We start from the raw sequence: 22,399 nt of genomic DNA, 5'->3' as shown, positions 1-22,399 counted from the left end.
CTGCTCATTAAACTTTCTCCTAGCTGTTGATGAACTCATCCGGCTGGTGAATACGCTAAATGTGTTTTTTAGACACTCATTTGTGAAAAGTGGAGTTTTCTTTGCTTAGCTAACTACTAATTTTACTTGGGTATACTGTGAGTTGTGTAAATTTAGCTTAAGACTTAGGTCAAGTATCCTTGATTTGGATGATAGTCCGCGGCACGCATAATTATACTTTGGTAAGGAAAGTATATGCGATCAGGTCTCCAGATTAAAAAAAAAGAAAAAAAAAAGAAGAAGAAGCATTTTTTGGGCACTTCCCCAACTTCCTCTTCCGGTTTTTTGTCTTAGAGGAACAAATATTCCCCCCCCCCCAAAAAATGCAAAAAACTAATTTTCCCATAAGAGTTATACAAATAGAAACTTTTTATAATATACCTAAGTCAAAATTTAAGCAAAAAAGTTGACGAATTTATCAGTAATTTTTGGTACTTCCGGTTCTTTTTTTGGGGGGTCCTTTTATCACGAACTCGGAATTTCATCAAAATACATTTAACTTCTCCTCCCACTCTTTATACTATAAAGAGTGCAGTCTTACTTTGAACTTGAAAGAAGAATTTTAGACGGGGAAGAATACCTACTTCACCCTTAAGAGAGTACCTACCCCGGGAGTTAGAAATCATTTAACAATAAAGAAATTTTAAAAAAATCCTGAATACATATGATACACCCGTACATAAATGTTAGATCCAAGAAAAATTTTGTGACGAGGGCGCCACTTATAGCCGAGCGGTTAAGAGACTAGACCCGCAATGCTAAGATGTATTGTTGGTTTAGTGGGTTCGATTCCCCTGTCTTAGGCCTTGGATTTTATTTAATGTTTAATATGAGAAGTTTATAGTAAAGTATGTTAGGCGGTTAAGAGGCTAGACCCGCAATGCTAAGATGTATTGTTGGTTTAGTGGGTTCGATTCCCCTGTCTTAGGCCTTGGATTTTATTTAATGTTTAATATGAGAAGTTTATAGTAAAGTATGTTAGGCGGTTAAGAGGCTAGACCCGCAATGCTTAGATGTATTGTTGATTTAGTGGGTTCGATTCCCCTGTCTTAGGCCTTGGATTTTATTTAATGTTTAATATGAGAAGTTTATAGTAAAGTATGTTAGGCGGTTAAGAGGCTAGACCCGCAATGCTAAGATGTATTGTTGGTTTAGTGGGTTCGATTCCCCCGGTCAAGGCCTTGGATTTTATTTAATGTTTAATATGAGAAGTTTATAGTAAAGTATGTTAGGCGGTTAAGAGGCTAGACCCGCAATGCTAAGATGTATTGTTGGTTTAGTGGGTTCGATTCCCCTGTCTTAGGCCTTGGATTTTATTTAATGTTTAATATGAGAAGTTTATAGTAAAGTATGTTAGGCGGTTAAGAGGCTAGACCCGCAATGCTAAGATGTATTGTTGGTTTAGTGGGTTCGATTCCCCTGTCTTAGGCCTTGGATTTTATTTAATGTTTAATATGAGAAGTTTATAGTAAAGTATGTTAGGCGGTTAAGAGACTAGACCCGCAATGCTAAGATGTATTGTTGGTTTAGTGGGTTCGATTCACTGTCTAGGATCACTAATGGTGAATATGAGAAATTTATAGTAAAGTATGTTTGCTAATCGCCTCCGTCCACAACACCTAATTTGGTAGTTGGACGTAAAGCCGGCCTGAAAAAAATAGGCATTACTGAAATTTTGTAACGAGGACAAGCTGTTGCAGCATCATTTGGAATGCCGAAGGCAAGGTTATGTATAGGTTTACTATATAGGTATTTTATTTATAAAATGTTTTGTGAAAGAACTAGTTTTTGAAACTCCATTCAAGCTAACTATAAGTTGTGTTGGTAAGTACAAAGGGTGTGCCTTCGGTCAAGCGAGCCAGTAGTATGTGACTCTACTACATTCAATCTTTCGCATAGGTGTGTTAGTATCCTGTGAACGTGTGCACACATTTGTATGAGTAGATCCTTCCATGGTCTTTTATAACTCCAGTACCACTCCGGTAAAACTTGTGACCAGACGTGGCCACTGACACTGACTGTTCCACTCATGTCACACTGTTATGTCAAACGATCAACTACCTCCGGTGACCTGATGACCCTCCCCAGAATGATGTTCTTCTCCATCTTCTTTGTGTGGTATGTAAAGACTTAATCTACAATTGAAAATCTTCTGTATTAAGTTCTTCTGAAGTAAACCTTAGTTAGTTGTAGTGCGTCTATCTAGTGGGGGAAAAGAGGTGTGCCCTCTGTTACTCTTATTAAACTATATCTGTCAAGAAGGAAGCAAAGAGGTTCTTCGTTGGCATAAGGTCTTTCTGTAGGATTTTTTTGTGGGGTCGAACTATCTAGGAGGCTTTGAATACAAGGTGTGGCTATTAAATAACGAGACTATTGCTGTAAAACATTTTATTTTAAATTTATATATATTTAGTTATTATCACCTTCAATATACACCCCTCCCCTATCCCTAAAACGCTCCATGCGAATTTACCATTGTTCTGAAACAGTGCTGGAAGTCCTTTTTCTTTCAGCTCCTGCATGACACGAGCCGCTTTTTCTTTCACAGCTTCACAGCGGACTGAAATCGTGTTCCTTTTAATGCAGATTTGACTTTTGAGGAACAGATAAAAGACACATGGGGCCGCCAGGTCAGGCGAATAAGGCGGATGGCCTATAAAACTGGGATGTACTTGGCTAGAAACGTCGTCTTGACAGGCAATGCAGTGTGAGCCGGCGCCGCGGTTGTCTTGATGGAGAACCCCGGTGACTTGTTCTTCCTTCAAATCGGGTCGGTTTTTTTCCCTTACTCTTTTCACGGAGTTAAGCAAGCACCTCACGCGGTAGTAATGTTGATTAATTATAATCGATATTTTCATCCGTTTTTGGATGTGGAAGGGCGACCCGGGCGGTCATCATCTCCCGACGTTTTCTCGGCTATCTTGGAAACGCTTGTAACCACTCAAAAACTCATCATTCATAGCCATAAACATCTTTTAATAAAAGATAAGTTTCAGTAGCGGTTTTAACCAAGTTTTGATGAGAAATTTGCATGACAATTCGTTGCTCTACTACGTTGTGTAGTATCCCTGTGTTTTCGGCAAAACGAAACTAAACACCTCTTACACAAACACGTCAGGTTCCGGTCAGACAGATTTCTCTACAAACACGTGAGGCGGCGCTGCGCAATCGAAAGAGAAGGCTTTACGCTGCACAGCTGTCTGTCGTTAGGATTTAGCGCATGTATAGTTCTTCTGTAGCAGCATCAGTCTCGTTATTTAATAGCCACACCTCGTGCTGTAGGCCCTTTAGACCTATAGAACATTTTTTCCTTTCTAAAACCCACTAATCTCAGGAAGAGGACCCCCTCCCAAAAATCATAAAATGTGTGGCTTAAATAAAAAAAAAAGTTATTTAAACTGTGAAGGTTGTTAGTTCGGTTCTTTTGATGTTAATTTACTGTAATCTGTAAAAAAAAAAAGTTTGGCTACTCTGTTTCCGTTTCCTGAATGTAAACAATTTTTGTTTTCTTCTTCTAAACAACCGTTACGTCATGGACATCGTTGATAATTTTACTTATCATTTTCAACTATTGAAAAGTGCATGTAACCAATAATTGATATAAGGCCCCTTCCCATCTGAAAACTGTCCTCATAATAGAAAGTGCATAATTATGTTACAAGAAATTCTTGTGCACATTTGAAAGTTCTCCCCCGAAATTGCATTATTGAAAGTGCACATTATTTTTTTGTAATAAGATGGGATTATAAAGATTGCATACAATTTTGAGAAATTGAATTTTTTTTTTGTTTGCCGGAAGTAATTGTTTGGGGATCTAATCTTTTATCTGTCCCACCTGTCACTTTCTCTTAAAAGGAAGTACTTGCCATTGTATCAGATTTTCGATTTCTGTTTTTCACCGGAAATATTCTTTTTTGAATGTTTTCCGACTGTCCCAAAATGAGTTCCCTTGAGGTGATTTTTTTCAACTTCGGGAAGAGAAAAAAGTCACAAGGACTCCAAGTCAGGCGAATAAGGAGGCTGAAGGGCCACAGGAATGATTTTACTGGCCAAAAACTCTGGTTTATTGAAATTGCCTGAGTGTGACTAGGAGCATTATCGTGATGCAACACCCACTTGTTCTTGATGTTTGGACTCACACGAATGACCTCTTTTTCGAAGTTTTTCAAGAACCTTTAGGTAAAAGTGTTGATTGACCGTTTGACCTTAAGGTAGAAACTCTTTGTGGACGATCAGCATGCATTTGATCTTCGACTTCGCCATCCTTGCTTTTTTCAATTTCAATAAACGAGTTTTTGGCCAGTAAAAAACATTCCTGTGGCTTCTCAGCCTCCTTATTCGCCTAACTTCAGTCCTTGTGACTTTTTCCTCTTCCCGAAGTTGAAAAAATCACCTCAAGGGAACTCATTTTGGGACAGTCGGAAAACATTCAAACGGCTGTAACCGACCAGCTGAAGGCTATTCCAGTATCGGAGTTCGAGACTGCTATGAGGAGTGAAAGAAACGTTTCCCAGCGCTGTGTGGCTTCAGAAGGAAGTTATCTTGAAGATGACAATATAGAATTGTAATTCTTTTTGAATAAAAAAAAAATTAAAAAATCAGTCTCATTACTTAATTTACAGACCTCGTATACCTAAATTCAGTCATTTTTTTATTTATTATTATTTATATAATGCCAAGCTTTCGACCTAGGGACTAGGTCATCTTCAGGGCTGTGGAACATATTTTACAGTAACAGATTACAATTTACCTTTACCTTTACAATTTACTGTGTTTGAGGTCAGAAGACGTACCAATCTTTAAGGTCAACCACGGTATAAAACAAAATTACAGTTGTTAATAAAAGAGTGAAGTAATCGCCTATTTTTTCAGGCGGGACTTAACGTCCAACTACCAAATTAGGTGTCGTGGACGGAGGCGACTAGCAAACATACTTAACTATAAATTTCTCATATTAACCTTTAAATAAAATCCAAGGCCTAAGACCGGGAATCGAACCCAGTACCACAATGCATATTAGCTTTACAGGTCTCGCCTCTGACCGCTTGGCTACCGTGGCGCCTACAATTGTTAATAATTAGGGTAAATAATTTTCGTCAATTGTTTTCTATATCGTCAATACCACTACAACCAAACAGATCTTTTTATATGATAAGACAATCTCCACTCAGGTTCTTGGAAGTTTCTAGAGGAAAAAAACATGGGAGCTCCCTCCCACGGGCGAATATAACATATGTATCTTCTCCAGTCCATAGGAATGACCCAAAGCTCTCTGATGTCCCATAAAGTGACAGGAGTCAATTAGTTAGGATGTACCATTCCTTGCTGCCCTAAGTAACTCCTTAGGGTAACTCCTTGGTAACTTTAGAGACTTTCTAGAATAGTTCATGCCCCTTCCAAAAAGCCGACGTTAGTCAGGGTATGGCTACGCTTGTACTCTGTGAGCGCGTTTGGTTTATCTCCCCCAACAAAGCAAAATCCTATGCCTGCCCGGGCATCGTTTGGTATAGATCGTACCATCTCTGGTAGGCCTTGTATTGAGTATTGTTAGGCTGGGATACCACGTAGTTTTCTTGTAGTGGGCATGCAGTTGGACCATAATCTACAGAGCTCATTGGTAGCGTATTCCGATCCTTTTAAGGTCATTTTTTTCTGCCCATCCATTCAGCCACCCTGCTACATCCTGGAGGCATTCAAGTCGCTACAGTTTCCAGCAGTTTTTATTTTCTTCGGGCATTACCTTCCCGGGTTTATAAAAACAAAATTAACTATAGAAAACAGATGTTTACTGATTTATAAAAACAGCTTATTTATTCTATAGGTTTAAAATCGATACCATATCAGGCGATTCACTTTCTCCTATTGATTCAATTTTAGAAAATTACTTTCAAATCATTGTACAACAAGAGGGTGATTTTTCTTCTTCTTCTTCTTGTACTTAAACCATTTATGGCCGTAAATAAGAGTCCACTGTGTTGAGCATTAAACTATATTCTTGTATTCCACTAGATGGTTAAGTTGGGAGATTTTTATTAGTCTGTACATATATTATAGAGAGTCACGCACATGAACTTTTGAAAAACTTGGAAGAATGTATTTATATTCAATGAAGGAATCGAGTAGTGTGCTGTATTAAGGTCGGCACAGGTAGGACTTTACCCCTTCCCAATAGTCTATGGAATATAGGAGTCGATCTAGGTGTTGCAATGATGCGAACTTGCTGCCCAAGCCAAAGTAGAGAATCGACTTTCACTAGAATGTATGCGGTCATAGTTAAAAAGCTGTTGTTGAAATGTTAAAGCAGTTACTATTCATATACTTAGCGGTTTACACCATTGTTAAGTGCTTTTCACAGAGTTTTTGTTTTTTTAGTAATATATCCGTTAAGGGGCGCCAAAAAGGAAGCCGCGAGCGGTTAATAAGAGACTAGACCCGCAATGCTAAGATGTATTGTTGGTTTAGTGGGTTCGATTCCCGCTGTCTAGTTCTTGGATTTTATTTAATTGTTAATATGAGAAATTTATAGTAAAGTATGTTGGGCGGTTAAGAGACTAGACCCGCAATGCTAAGATGTATTGTTGGTTTAGTGGGTTCGATTCCCTGTGTCTAGGCCTAGGATTATATTTAATAGTTAATATGAGAAATTTTGCAGTAAAGTATGTTAGGCGGTTAAGAGACTAGACCCGCAATGCTAAGATGTATTGTTGGTTTAGTGGGGTCGATTCCCGGTGTCTAAGCCTTGGATTTTATTTAATGGTTAATATGAGAAATTTGTAGTAGAGTATGTTAGGCGGTTAAGAGACTAGACCCGCAATGCTAAGATGTATTGTTGGTTTAGTGGGGTCGATTCCCGGTGTCTAAGCCTTGGATTTTATTTAATGGTTAATATGAGAAATTTGTAGTAGAGTATGTTAGGCGGTTAAGAGACTAGACCCGCAATGCTAAGATGTATTGTTGGTTTAGTGGGTTCGATTCCCCTCGGTCTAGGCCTTGAATTTTATTTAATGGTTAATATGAGAAATTTTGCAGTAAAGTGTGTTAGGCGGTTAAGATACTAGACCCGCAATGCTAAGATGTATTGTTGGTTTAGTGGGTTCGATTCCCCGGGTCTAAGCCTTGGATTTTATTTAATGGTTAATATGAGAAATTTATAGTAAAGTATGTTTGCTAGTCGCCTCCGTCCACGACACCTAATTGAGGTAGTTGGACGTAATAATATTTCTAATTTAAGTAAACAAACTTCCAAGTACTTATTTTTATTTTTGTTTATAAAGCGCTCACTGGTCGGCCAAAATTATTGCTTGCTTCAATAAATATTGAAAATAGATATAACTAATTTTTCCTGATTTTATTCTTAAAAAAAAAAAAAAAAAATAGGCAATCTTGTGTTATTTAAAATAAATTGGATTATAAGTTGAAAACTACTTCCTACTGCTGTTAGGTAATGTCAGTTAGACACTATTTCGGTACGCCCTAGATGTTATTCGGCTAGCCCAATTATATTTCTAGCCAATAATTTCGCTGAAATATTGATAGTTTATATTTTGTTGCTTTTCTTTCTTTTTTTTTATCATCACATGGCTCTAGAAAAGTTATCAACTCGTAACCGGAAAATTTCGTAATGAATCCGCAACTTCCTGGCTCAACCATTTTTTTTTTTTTTTTTTTTTTTATGCTGCACCGTCAAATCCATTAAAATCTTAAAAAGTCGTACTCTCGGCCATTCCCAATTACGACAGTAATTTATTTTCAAAAACAATGATAATTTTCTGTCTAAAATGGTTAAAACTTGTCCGAAAACGAATAGTGTACATAAAACATACAAGTTCAAAATGATATTGTGATTGAATGAACACTTTGCCCTCGTATTTTCGAAGTACTTGTAGGAGTAATTGAAATAAATGACCTATTGATGCTCAATTCTAAAAAGCAGTAATCATAACTGGAGGTTAAAACTGCGCAAACGCAGAAGGCTGAAAAAAAAAACGGCTGTCTTTTAATATAATTCTTGATCGTTCAGGCTTTGCTTGTTTTGTTTAGCTAGTAATTTAAAACTAATTTTTTTTGTTTATGAAATCTACATTTGCTTGTAGAAATGTTTGTTGTAAAGGCCAATAAAAGTAATATAATATTTTTTTCAAAATAAATCTCAGCCTTGAGTCGGCATAGCCTTGGAGTCCGGTAGGGAAGCTACGCGACTGTTTAATCCCAAGGGATAGTATTTTCATCAACACATTGTTTTTAGGCTTAGATACTGCCAACAGGCCCGCCGGGATCCCTTAAGAAAAGTGGATTTTTCACTTAAAGCCACCCCCTTTTTAAAGAAAGGAAAATTTAAAATTTTTTAGCCAATTTTTTAAATATTTAAAAAGTTTTTACAAAACTTCAGATCATGAAGCGGGTGAAGCGGTAAGTGGGTTAGGTGGGTAGGATAAACATTTTGGCAGGAATAAGTAGGGGGTTAAAAAGCCAACCCTGAGTTCCCACTTTATTCAGGAATCAGAACAAGCAAGGATCTGTTTTTTGGCAATGACTACAGGAAGAGAGATCTAAGGGGAATGTCGTCGTATTGTGTACGTCCAGTTTCTTCAATGGTTTCCCCCACCCACCCACCACCACTGCGAGGAAACCCCAAGAAGCAAGGCCTAGAACAAAGAACAATATCTATAAACTCTACAAAACAAGTACCAAAACAAACGGTTCAAGGAGATTTGAATGCCTGGCCAACTGGTTAGGGATGAACTCAAATCAAAGAGTAAAAAAAGTAAAAAATAAAGTAAAGTAATCGCCTACCAAATTAGGTGTCGTGGACAGAAGCGACTAGCAAACATACTTTACTATAAATTTCTCATATTAACCATTAAATAAAATCCAAGGCCTATACTTGGGGAATCGAACCGACTAAACCAACAATACATCTTAGCATTGCGGGTCTAGTCTCTTAACCGCCCAACATACTTTACTATAAATTTCTCATATTAACCATTAAATAAAATCCTAGGTCTAGACCAGGGAAAACGAACCCACTAAACCAACAATACATCTTAGCATTGCGGGTCTAGTCTCTTAACCGCTCGCGGCTACCGTGGCGCCTAAATCAAAGTGTATCTCAATTAGGAGCAAGTATTTGAATATGAGAAAAAAAACTCAACAGATGAACTCATGTTCAAACCAAAATTGAAAATAATAAAAACAAATTAATAACAACTTCCGGTCAAGTTGGCCAACCTGTACTGGTAAACAGGTTGTTGCCCATCGGCGGTTGCATTCACTCCATTAAAAAAAAAAAAAAAGTATATATTACGCTACGTCCAAAACTTTCGCTAGATAGCAGTTTAAATCGTTCAAATTATGTAATTCGAACAAAAAAATTAAAATTACAGTATCAGTTTATTTTCAAAATACTATGGCAAAAGAAAACTAATCAATCAGTAATAAAAATTTGTTAGTAATACAATAATTCTTTATGACAAGCATTATATTACATTAAAAGAATATTATAGAAAGGTCAAGGTTTCTTATCTTATCAGAGACGATAGAAAAAGGATAGTGTAATCAAAAGCAGCCTCTATTATTAAAATAGTGGGGAGTGATAGAAATAACTATTATTGTAAATAATAGTTCATGTTACAATAAATTTAAAATCTGTTCTGTTTAACTATATTTCCAAGTGATACAATTCATTGATATTTCTGTCAATTGTAGAGTTGAATGTTGTCTACAATTAAGCAATGTTTCATTTATTTCCGATGGTTAGGAATCGAGTTATAGCGGTTCAAAATTTGAGTGTAATGCAAAACTTAAAGTTTCAATACCCTATATCTTCTTACCAATTTGATACAATTCATTGATATTTCGCACAATTATAGAGCTGAATGTTGTCTACAATTAAGCAATGTTTCATTTATTTCCGATGGTTAGGATTCGAGCTATAGCGGTTCAAAATTTGAGTGTAATGCAAAACCTTAAAGTTTCAACACCCTGTATCTTCTTACCAAATTGATACAATTCATTGATATTTCTCTCAATTGTAGAGTTGAATGTTGTCTACAATTAGGCAATGTTTCATTTATTTCCGATTGTTAGGTTTCGAGATATAGCAGTTCAAAAGCGATTCAAAATTCGAGTGTAATGCAAAACCGTAAAATTTTAACACCCTATATCTTCTTACCAAATTGATACAATTCATTGATATTTCGCACAATTATAGAGCTGAATGTTGTCTACAATGAAGCAATATTTCATTTATTTCCGATTATTAGGTTTCAAGATATAGTGATTCAAAATTTGAGTGTAATACAAAACCGTAAAATTTCAACACCCTATATCTTCTTACCAAATTGATACAATTCATTTAGGCGCCACGGTAGCCGAGCGGGTTAGAGGCGAGACCTGCGACGCTAATATGTATTGTGGTACTGGGTTCGATTCCCGGTCTTAGGCCTTGGATTTTATTTGATGGTTAATAAAAGAAATTTACAGTGAAGTACTATGTTTGCTAGTCGCCTCCGTCCACGACACCTAATTGGTAGTTGGACGTTAAGCCCCGCAGGAAAAATAGGCGATTACTTTACTTTACTTTTTCTTTACTTTTACAATTCATTGATATTTCTCTCAATTGTAGAGTTGAATGTTGTCTACAATTAGGCAATGTTTCATTTATTTCCGATTGTTAGGTTTCGAGATATAGCAGTTCAAAAGCGATTCAAAATTCGAGTGTAATGCAAAACCGTAAAATTTTAACACCCTATATCTTCTTACCAAATTGATACAATTCATTGATATTTCTGTCGATTGTAGAGTTAAATGTTGTCTACAATTAAACAATGTTTCATTTATTTCCGATTGTTAGGTTTCATGATATAGCGATTCAAAATTCGAGTGTAATGCAAAACCGTAAAATTTTAACACCCTATATCTTCTTACCAAATTCATAAAATTCATTGATATTTCTGTCGATTGTAGAGCTGAATGGTGTCTACAATTAAGCAATGTTTCATTTATTTCCGATTGTTAGGTTTCGAGATATAGCGATTCAAAATTTGAGCGTAATGCAAACCAGTAAAATTTCAGCACCCTAAAGGTATATGGTTTATTTATCTATATTATGGACGTTACTGATTCTGGATTACATTAGAAGTACAATAGAGAAAAGATCATGCAGGAATAACCTTTATTCTTGGTGTTTTTATGACGTTAACTTTTTATTGCATAATCAGATAATTTATCAAATACCTATGGGGGAAAAAGTGGTTAAAAAAATCAAAGTTGTATTTTTCCTAGAAATATTTAGCAAAAAGAATCGGCTAGTCTCATTGGTGGATTAGAGGTATGAAATGTGGGAGGTGTTTAGTGTTGTCAGCTGATGACGTCGACATGAATGAGCCACTCCCGGACCAATAAGAGCAGAGTTAGCCAGGGAAAGATATGTGGTACCTTACTTTATCTATGTGGGCTGTTTATCTATATTATTATGAACGTTACTGATTCTGGATTACATTAGAAGTACAATAGAGGAAAGATCATGCAGGAAAAATCTTTATTCTTGGTGTTTTTAAGACGTTAACTTTTTATTGCATAATCAGATAATTAATCAAATACCTATGGGGGAAAAATTGGTAAAAAAAATCAAAGTCATATTTTTCCTAGAAATATTTAGCAAAAAGAATCGGCTGGTCTCATTGGCGAATTAGAGGTGTGAAATGTGGGAGGTGTTTAGTGTTGTCAGCTGATGACGTCGTCATGAATGAGCCACTCCCGGACCAATAAGAGCAGAGTTAGCCAGGGAAAGATATGTGGTACCTTACTTTATTTATATGGGCTGTATATCTATATTATTATGAACGTTACTGATTCTGGATTACATTAGAAGTACAATAGAGAAAAGATCATGCAAGAATAACCTTTATTCTTGGTGTTTTTATGACGTTAACTTTTTATTGCATAATCAGATAATTTATCAAATACCTATGGGGGAAAAATTGGTAAAAAAAATCAAAGTCATATTTTTCCTAGAAATATTTAGCAAAAAGAATCGGCTGGTCTCATTGGCGAATTAGAGGTGTGAAATGTGGGAGGTGTTTAGTGTTGTCAGCTGATGACGTCGTCATGAATGAGCCACTCCCGGACCAATAAGAGCAGAGTTAGCCAGGGAAAGATATGTGGTACCTTACTTTATTTATATGGGCTGTATATCTATATTATTATGGACGTTACTAATTCTGGATTACATTAGAAGTACAATAGAGAAAAGATCATGCAGGAATAACCTTTATTCTTGGTGTTTTTAAGATGTTAACTTTTTATTGCATAATAAGATAATTTATCAAATACCTATGGGGGAAAAATTGGTTAAAAAAATCAAAGTCGTATTTTTCCTAGAAATATTTAGCAAAAAGAATCGGCTAGTCTCATTGGCGGATTAGAGGTGTGAAATGTGGGAGGTGTTTAGTGTTGTCAGCTGATGACGTCGTCATGAATGAGCCACTCCTGGACCAATAAGAGCAGAGTTAGCCAGGGAAAGATATGTGGTACCTTACTTTATCTATGTGGGCTGATTATCTATATTATTATGAACGTTACTGATTCTGGATTACATTAGAAGTACAATAGAGAAAAGATCATGCAGGAATAACCTTTATTCTTGGTGTTTTTATGACGTTAACTTTTTATTGCATAATCAGATAATTTATCAAATACCTATGGGGAAAAATTGGTAAAAAAAATCAAAGTCGTATTTTTCCTAGAAATATTTAGCAAAATGAATTGGCTAGTTTGATTGGCGTATTAGAGGAGTGAAATGTAGGCGGTGTTTTGGTGTGGTCAGCTGACGATGTCGTCATGAAGTAAGCCACTCCCCGGACCAATAAAAGCAGAGTTAGCCTGGGAAAGATATGTGGTACCTTACTTATATATTTCTATCTAGTTACGCTTTGGTTTTGTTTATTGTGTTCAGGTTAGCTAAGCGTGAAAGTGGGCTAAACAGCTGGCGAATGTTTGTGTTAGTAGTGTGTTGCGAGGTTACACAGATTGTAGAGGCAGTGAATTGCTTTATTGTGCTAAAGCCGCCTACTGGACCATATCTAGCAATGTATTATCTTTACACATGGTCATTACGGCTCATTACGGTTCAATTACTCTCTTACTTACCTTGTCAACTTGTGTTTTCTATTAGAGCATTCTTTAACTTCAACTGGCACAATATGTTTTCTTATTGCATACTTCTTTACCTTTTTTGGACCGCCTACTTTGGAAGGTAACCTTTTTTTTAATTTAATGCTGTTTTATCATCTGAGGCCATTGCACCTAGAGTTTTATTTTTATTGCCAGATAGTGTTCTCTCGTTACAGTAGCAGTAAGGAGCTCCTAGAAGAGTAAATCTTAAGAGCCAGCAGCTGGATTCGAACCTGTGATCTTCAGTACGCTGGATATATGCTTTGATTAGGATTTCCTGGAGGGGGGTCCCTATCAAATCGAATATTTCGAACTTCAGTTATTAGTTTAGGCTTTTATGAGATCACCAGGTACGATATATGCTACTTCAGAGTTTCGTAACTCTTTCACCTTAAAAGGCCACCTTTACCTCGAAAACTTTTGAGAATCGATCCGTGATTTATGTTAACTTTTTTTAGGCTTTTTTCTTTGCCGAAAATAAAGCTGTACACCCTTACTCGCGGCCAGTTCATATCCTAGTACATCCTGTAAACTTACATATCGTCATTCATAACCATTAATAAAGTCTCAGGATATAAGTTCTCGGTATATTGATTGCATAACTACCCGACTTTAGCGCTTAATATTTTTCAATTTGTTTTAAAAGACATCAATCTCATTTTCCACCAAATTGCCGCAGCTGTGTTCATTCGCATGTGGTCATCAGCTGGCACATCTTAAATTTATGTAATAAAAATAAATACAAAAGTAACGCCTAAAAATCGAATTGTTCTTTTTGTCTCAAAAACACATAAATATTAAGTCTCTCTACTATCTCTATTAAATTAGATATTCCATTCTTTCTGGGTCTTTAGTAGCCAGATAGGAAACCTAAACTGAACATTTTTAATTATGTCATCCTAAGAGCTAGAGTACAACCAATTTCAGAAATAATAACAGTCTTCCAGTTCATTGATTAGCAATGGCGGATGTTTTTTTTTTTCAGTCTGATTACCAAATCATGTTGGGATTTGAGAAAAATTGGGGTGAGATACATTCTCAGGTTGTTAGGCAAATTGTCTTCTTGCTTCCGTAGTACCCAATTGGATACGCTATCACTTAATCACAATTAAATAAAACTTCCCGGTAGGGATAAGGGTTGATCGTCCAAATAGTGCACGAAAAGAGTAATGTTGAAAAACATCCAAATTTGACAATTTTTGTCCATTTTTCTGCAAAAGATAGAATTCCCAAATTTCCTTTATAATAAAGGGCAAATCCTCCTTTATAACTATTTTTTTTTTTTTTTTTTTTTTTGCAACAACCCAGATCAAATAGATTTTGAGAACATTAGATACTTCATTTAGCAGGAAAATTCTATGGGAGTGAAATTAAGCTATCTGGTGAAATTCTATTTCCAGTATATTGTATGTTTCTTTACAAATGTTAATGAATGTGTTAAAATTCTGAGTTAGAAAAATTACCTTACATAATTATTAATTTAGTCTAGTTAGTGAAGCGGCCACAGTAGCCGAGCGGTTAAGAGACTAGACCCACAATGCTAAGATGTATTGTTGGTTTAGTGGGTTCGATTCTCGGTGTCCTAGGCCTTGGATTTTTTAATGGTTAATATGAGAAATTTGCAGTGAAGTATGTTTGCTAGTCGCCTCCGTCCACGACACCTAATTTGGTAGTTAGACTTAAAGCCCGCCTGAAAAAAAATTAATTAAGCTGAGATAACGCCTTACTTTCAGTAAAAAGTCCTAGTTCTAGATAATTCTATTTATTGGATAATTATGTTTAAAGTAAAAACTTTTTGATGTAAGTCCCTTACCTTGGTCATTGATTTAAAAGACTAATTACAGAAGAGAGAAGAATGTTAAAAATTCGAAAGTAGTTACTAAGGAGAAACTTAAAAGATACCTTTAAGTGTTAGTAAATTGTCGTAAGATGGCCAGTCATTTATCTGTTTAGTAATGACGCCCTTCCATTTCCTTTGGCCAAACAATAGAAAAGGAAATTCTTTTTGCTAATTCAAACAGAGAGAGTTTGCTTATAACTACACGAAAGGCAAATTTCGGATGTGTTTTCGTGGTTTGGTTAATTTCCTTCTAACTTTGGTGGAACACGATTTAAACAGGAAATGTCTCCTATTCAGAACGGAAGTGTTCTCTCCCTCTTCAATTAGAAGACATCACTTAATGTTTAGTACAAGATTTTGTTTCTTTTCTATTTTATTGCAGTTTAACTTAGTGGAACTTAATGTTTAATTAAAGTAAGACTGCTTAAAAAAAAGAATTTTATTGTGGGTCGCGTTGTAATTTCAGACAAATACTGAAATGGTCCTGCGTAAAGGAGAAAGACAAAATTGGGGGTGATAGTACATCGAAAAATAGAGTGAAATGTCCATCATCCTGGCCTGTTTTGTCTCAGTTGAAGTTATGTTTTATAAAATCCTGTACTTACTTTCATACTAAAAACCCACATTTGCTGAGATTTCGGTGCATTTACTTCAACTTTTAAACAGCATTTTTCGAAGCCTCAACCCTCTTGAATCTGAAACCTTATTTCAACTTCACAGAGTAAAAGAAAGTCACACTAGTTACTTCACTTAAAGTTCTTCCATTTATAAACTTCATTACATTGAAAGTGAATAAAATAAGTAAGTTAAATTTTAAATTCTAACGTGGTTTTATATTACGCAAAACAAAACCTTAAAAGAGGCAGGTTATTTAATGTTTACATTATACAGGATGCATGGGAAAAGAAAGTTCTTACGTTGTGGTAATAGAACAATAACATTCAACTCAATACAGCTGATATCACCCCAGTGTCATATTGTGCTCTCAAATAAGGTCTTCCTTATTAACATAGGTATATTTCTGGTCCCCAACTTTTTAGACACAGTTTTGTTTCCTTATATTGTGCAAATATTTGTAATCTTTGAAATCTTAACTGGCATTAAGGTTAACATCAGATTTTTCTCGTATTCAAGTTAAAGAAAAGTATTGCGATAATGTCTTAATATTAGACAACTAATTTTCCACCAGCTGTATCTGTTTTGGGAACCCCATGTACCAAAAAGTGATTTTTAGGAATATATCTGCGTAAGAATAAAATTTAATACAATTGTCTGCGATTACCATTGCACTTGGTTTAAACGTTACATGTGTACATTTTAACCAATAACTACTCGAATAATTCATCCATAAATATTCTTTGTGGGACATTCTGTGAAGTAATAACATTTAGGTTACCCCGCTAAAATGTAATTTCAGTGTAATGTACAATTTTTGTAAATGTAAAAGTTCCATATGCTGTAGACAAGATCATGTTACCCAGGATAATGCTACCACTCAGGTCTGACCTAAACATTGAAATCAGAAAAATTATAACCTTTAACCATAACTTGAAGAAAAAAAGAAGTCTAGCCAAAAATATAAAGTGAATCAAAAAAGGAAAAGTTTGCGCCGTTTTATATTAGTTATTTGTTTGAATTTACTTTATGTTCGTCATAATTATTGTGTAACAACTAATTTTTCACAAAATTCTAAATACTGATGAAGATTAACCAATGTACATTATTGGCAAATGATGGAATACAAACATGTAAGTAAAGGCGGTTCGTGTATTCATTTTTTCAAAAATATCCTTTTTAGATAAACAAACTGATGTGTAAACTTTGAACTGGTTAGGAAATAATTGAGGTTTCTGCTTAGTGTTTAACTTTTATTATAGCCGGTTACATTTGAACTTTAATTAAATTTTCTGTATCAATTATTATTGCTGTGTTTTAGTATGGAATTACCAAATGAACATATTAAGTGGTATTTATCATTGAATAGATCTTATAAGAAAAATCATGTTAGTATTATTTTTCCAATTAATTAGATGGTTTTAAATTGTGTTTTTGAGTTTAGTTTTTACACTTTCGTTTCTTTTTTATTAATTAATAACCTTTTTAATTAACCATCAATCCCTGAAAAAGGTGAAGGTTAGTTTTAACTCGTAACATTTGCTAACAACTAGGTATGCATGTATTAACATTTCAACTTGTGGAATTCGGGATCGTTCACATTATTTGAATTAAGTTATTATTAGTATTATTACTATTATTATTTTTACCTTTGCTTTTTTTTTTCTAAAATGATTATTTTCTATCTGTGTTTAGCGCCATCTGGACAAAGGCAGCGATCTATTAGAAGAAGCAGTACAATGTTCCAGTCCGGGTTCGAACAGTTTAAGAGATTTAGCCAAATCTTTGAAAAATCATCTACGTGGATTCAGTACTCGTCTAGAAGATACAAGAGAAAGATTGGAAGATACTTCACGTTGTTTCTATCTGCTGGATAGGGTATGTAGATTATTATTTTTTTGTATGTGCCCTAGTTTAATTTTTGTGAATTCTATTTATGGTAAATTTTCATGAAAGGTTAGGTTCTTTTTCTTTTTTTTCAATGTTTATTTTAATGTATTTTCATTAAAACACGTATTGGTGGTGGTAACCTTATGGAATGGAAACCAGTTTACAAGGAGGTTAAGGTTATTACTTAATGTGTAGGGTCAATTCTTTTTTCTTATTTTTTGGCAATTTCTGGATCTTTTTTTTGGAATTTTCTCCTAATTATAGGTTGTTTGACTCAGCTCCAAGAGCTATTTCTATCCTATTTCGTGCTAGGATATTGTGATGCAATCGTATTCTTGTAAACTTGTATTCTTTTGTGCAGAAGACGAATTTTTTAATTATGCTCATTTTTCATACAGCTACATGGCTGATTATGAGTTAAAATGATCAGCTATTGTTTACTAAACAATTTAAATTCAACTGGTATTGAATTTATGTTGTTGAACACTATCTGTTACTTGAGACTGAATGCTAGTTCTTGTTTTGTGTATTTACTTTCTTTAATTTGGAGATAACTTCTCTTTAATTTATTATGGTTCACATTTTAATTGCGTATTGAAAAAAAGATTTTCAAACCGTTTTATGTAGGTTTTTAAGTACCTAAATACATTTTTACAAAATTTAAGCATATATTTTTTTATAAGGTTCATAAAATTACGATTTCTTTAGAGTGAATTGAATACAAACTGTGCTACTCGCAGTTTTCTGTCACAATTTAACTTTTTTAGTAAATCTAGGTATTCCAGTTTGATCATAATAGATGTGACTTTAAAAAAAAAATTAGAAGAACATACTGTCTAGTCCTCTTTCTTTAACTCGTAGAAGATTGGCAATCTTTTCAGCCGCATTAGATTTGCTGTCTCTAACTATGACGTTTAATGATACTTCTGACATTAAGTGCATGCTGTGTAGGAGATAAATCACTTAGTGCCTTATTCATGACTATTCAGATATAACAGTAACTAGATAAGTTTTGCTCCTTTTTTTAACTCTCTTTAAAGAATGCCCAGCTGGCAAGAACGGGTTTCAACATTAGTTGAATTCTTTCAATGAATGTTAACCCAGCGTAAAGTCAAACCTTTCATAATTAACTAGTTTCCAAACTAAGTATTATCATTTTTACACAAGTATATTAAGCCCACTTTTATATCATTAATATTTACAAAATGGTTTTTTAATAGACTTTCTTTTTGATTTATAGTTTCGAGTTTTTTTTTTGTGGTAGGGACTTGAAACGTAGAAGTTTGTTTATAGTTTCGCTAGAAGAAAACTTCCTGGTTTATAAACTATCTATTTTGTAAACTTTAATGGTTTGACTTTATTTTTTTAAATTAAAGTTGAGTATGCACGCATACTGTCAGCGTTTATCTCTAATCTAAGTTAGGTATAAAAACTAACTCTCTTCAGCCCTTTTTTTATATTTATTTTATTACCTTTTTTTTCTTTATTGACAGCTAAGATTTTTAGCCCCATTAGTGTCTCTGGTCTATCTTCAAGGCGCATAAATCTTTCTTTTACTAATTATTGAATGTTTTTGTGGCTGAATATTTTGTTTTAATGTAACCTCTTATATCAGTGTTGCTTCTCACTGGTGTAAGATGAACTCACTTAATCTGCATCATCCCTGGACAATGAAAGTACTGACCCAGGTTCTCTAGGGAAGTTCTAGGAAGGAAGTGGGAGCTAGTAGATCATGAATAACCAGTTCCTGCAGCTAAATCATTTTGCTCTGTCTAAGTATTCTTAATAAAGCTGCTTGAAAAGAGGGTTTCCAGTTAGGGTATATTTCTCTTCCAAAGCCTGGTATCTACATCTACAGTGAAACTCTAGAAACAGCACAGGAGGAGGGAAAGTCTCTACTCCTGTTATCCACCAGCATTTTTATTCCGATTCCTATCTACTAGGAAAACCTCAAAGAATCGGAAGCCAGATTGAGTGTCCACTCTCCTAGGGAAGGTGTAATCCTGTTCCAAGAACTGGTAAACTCCAGATTCCTTGGCAAACCTCTTCTTTCAAGGGATCATACTTCTCCGCTGTTCTCTGAATCCCTGGAGGTGGTTCTACAACCAAGTGGGGGAAAAAAAATGTAATTGTGTGTATTCTCACTGCTGTATTTTCGCCACGGTAGCCGATCGGTTAGAGGCGAGACCTGTAAAGCTAAAATGTATTGTTGGTTTAGTGGGTTCGATTCCCCAGGTCTAGGCCTTGGATTTTATTTAATGGTTAATATGAGAAATTTATAGTAAAGTATGTTTGCTAGTCGCCTCCGTCCACGACACCTAATTGGTAGTTGGACGTAAAGCCCCGCCTGAAAAAATAGGCGATTACTTTACTTTGCTTACTTTACTGCTGTATTTTAAAACATTTCTGTATGATGCATTCATTACAATGTAATATCTCTTAGCCCAGATTGTGTAGTGAAGAAATGAGACACAGTGAGTGTATGTCAATATTCTCTACTCAAGGATACAGCCATGGTTTGGGGTACTGGCAAAAATAATTATAAAATTAATACTTAAAACTTAATTAAGTGACTAAATCAAAACAATGTAATTTTATTCATTTCAGGCCTACGAATGGGCTTTAGAGGCGATGAAGTATATGTCACGAGTAAAGCCTGCGGATGACTGTCAGAATCCGGAGCCAAGGGTGAAACAGTTGAGGCACTACTTGATGGCGCATCCACAGCCCAGCCCGGAACATTTTGCCGAAATGATTGCGCTGGCTACCAAATTAGATAATGACAAATTATTACATCAGTGCAAGGTATTTTTTCTGATTATGATCAGATCGATACACACACGCGACCTAATCTCAATGTTATGAAACACAGATTTTCTTTAAACAACTATTTTGGTTCTCTTTGCAAAAGAAGGAAAAACTACGAGACCTCTCCAAGTTAGATTTGTTTGTTTTTTTTTCATTTTACTATAATCTAGTGTAAGTTTCTCATGGTCAAAATGTTATTATTGTAAGGCTTATGTGGCTACAGAAAAATCAATATTCTTAAAGACTAGGAGAGTTCGCCATTCATTTTAAAGTAACAGAAATACTCATGTTTTATTTTAATTCTTGCAGGTGGCGCAATGTAGATGTGAAGAAACAGCTGAACAAATCCGCGCCGTACTTGGAACCTGTGACTCCACATCCAGCATAAGATGGGGTGCCTCAGCTGCTACTACGCTACCAACGTCTACCAGCGATACACCTATCGGTTCTCGTCGTAAGTCTGTTCCCTGTAGTACTAGTTCGGCCAACACTGAAGAATGGGTACACCAGGGTGGTGCAGGCGGCCTGAGCGGCGGCTCTAGACCTACCGGAGTGGTCACTACTCCCACAGGATTGGGTCCACTGCACGAGGAAGAGCACGCCAATGCGGAAAGTCGTACCGCCGCCAGTGGTATCATCATGAACAGCACAGCCATGGGTCCACCTCCGCCTGGTTTAGTAAGATCTAACACTTGGCAATATTCGGCCACCGAGGAAGGCTGTTTCTACGACGATGATAAACTGAGCTCTTCAGCTGATAACACCACTGATGGTTCGGATACTGGCAACAAAAGGTAACAAATCTTGCCCTGCTATAAGTTACATCACGCTTCTTTACTTTACTTTTCTTGAGATATTCTAAAAACTGCGTTGGTTTTGAGATTACTTACCCATAGACACATAGGAAATTTAATTACCATCATATTTTTATAGGAAAATTCTTTTCCAATGATATTTCCACTGGATGGGCTGTAGTTTTCTTTTGCCATTTAATTTTCCATAGTTTTAGACCTTGAATGAATTTTCTTAGGGGGGCATTAATCATCACTTTCACTAGTATCTTTTCTATTACTTTCCTTTAAATACCTCTTTTACATCGCTTTGCGTTTCAGTCTACCTATGGCCATCTTCAGAGGCTTTTTTTTCATATTTTTTATACTTAAAAAAGTCCTTGAAGTATTTTTCATCAATTTTTTTGAAGTATTTTTAGACAGTCTTTTTTTGGTGATTCTTAAAATTGACTGACCTTTTTTTCGCTATTACTGAAAATTAGTAATTTTAGGAGTTGTCCTTTCGTATCTTCTTTTTAAGATTTGTCAATTATTTAATTTAGTCGTCTTTATTTTAAATTGTATTTTTATCAAAGATAATTTTAAGTTATTCATATGTGCCAACTAACCTATTTGTTTAGATATTATTTATAAACAGTATCGATCCAGAATTTCTATTTATTTTTTTTAGTTATCGATGTGAATATGACCAGTTCTTGTTGTCAATCTTTTGCTTTTTCTTTAAAGTATCATTTCAGATGTACGTTCTTACACACAGTAAAAATGTTAAAAAGTAAATGTGTTTCAAAAATCCAGAGTTTAAGCAATATGTAGTAATCGTTAATTTTAGCCATAATATAGCACAAGCTTATTCATTGCTTCTGTGTCCCGGAATTGGGAGATTCATCCATCGTCAGAGGTAGATTTAAATAGTCTTGCTGACTCAATACAAAACTGTTAAGGTATTGCGTGCTACGATAATTAGAGCCTAACCATCAACAGAATGTCTTTTAAGTTTGAATTTTGTGATTGAAGTCAATTTTATTATTATTTTTATTTAGATTAACAAATTCCAATGAAAACAACCATTTTTTTTTTTCTCTGCACAGTTGTGAAGATATTGAAGAAGTTGATGCTTGCTGTAGCAAGAATATCACTCCAATACCTGTGAACAGCCATCTACATTCTGATCTTTCTGTAGAAGTGGAAGGACAATGTGGTACACAAACATTGAAAACGAAAAAGTAAGGCAGTGCTTACACAG

The 22,399-nt window shown here is 35.1% G+C and overlaps 1 protein-coding gene across 1 annotated transcript in view; it reads left to right on the top strand.

Annotated features, from left to right (window-relative positions):
- LOC141448503 (uncharacterized) overlaps positions 1–22,399 on the top strand; it is a 573,566-nt gene that overhangs the window by 537,217 nt on the left and 13,950 nt on the right. Inside the window, exons 15-18 of the mRNA XM_074116881.1 lie at positions 17,363–17,545; positions 20,165–20,362; positions 20,675–21,159; positions 22,245–22,379. Coding sequence (XP_073972982.1) covers positions 17,363–17,545; positions 20,165–20,362; positions 20,675–21,159; positions 22,245–22,379 — 1,001 coding nt within the window. The remainder of the gene's footprint in view (positions 1–17,362; positions 17,546–20,164; positions 20,363–20,674; positions 21,160–22,244; positions 22,380–22,399) is intronic.

The sequence above is a fragment of the Rhodnius prolixus genome, unplaced genomic scaffold, assembly GCF_049639745.1.
Source record: "Rhodnius prolixus isolate KJV_2025 unplaced genomic scaffold, Rpr scaffold_2, whole genome shotgun sequence".
Lineage (NCBI taxonomy): Eukaryota > Metazoa > Arthropoda > Insecta > Hemiptera > Reduviidae > Rhodnius > Rhodnius prolixus.
Note: the sequence above shows the minus strand (reverse complement) of the source record. Positions and strands in the feature narration are given on the sequence as shown.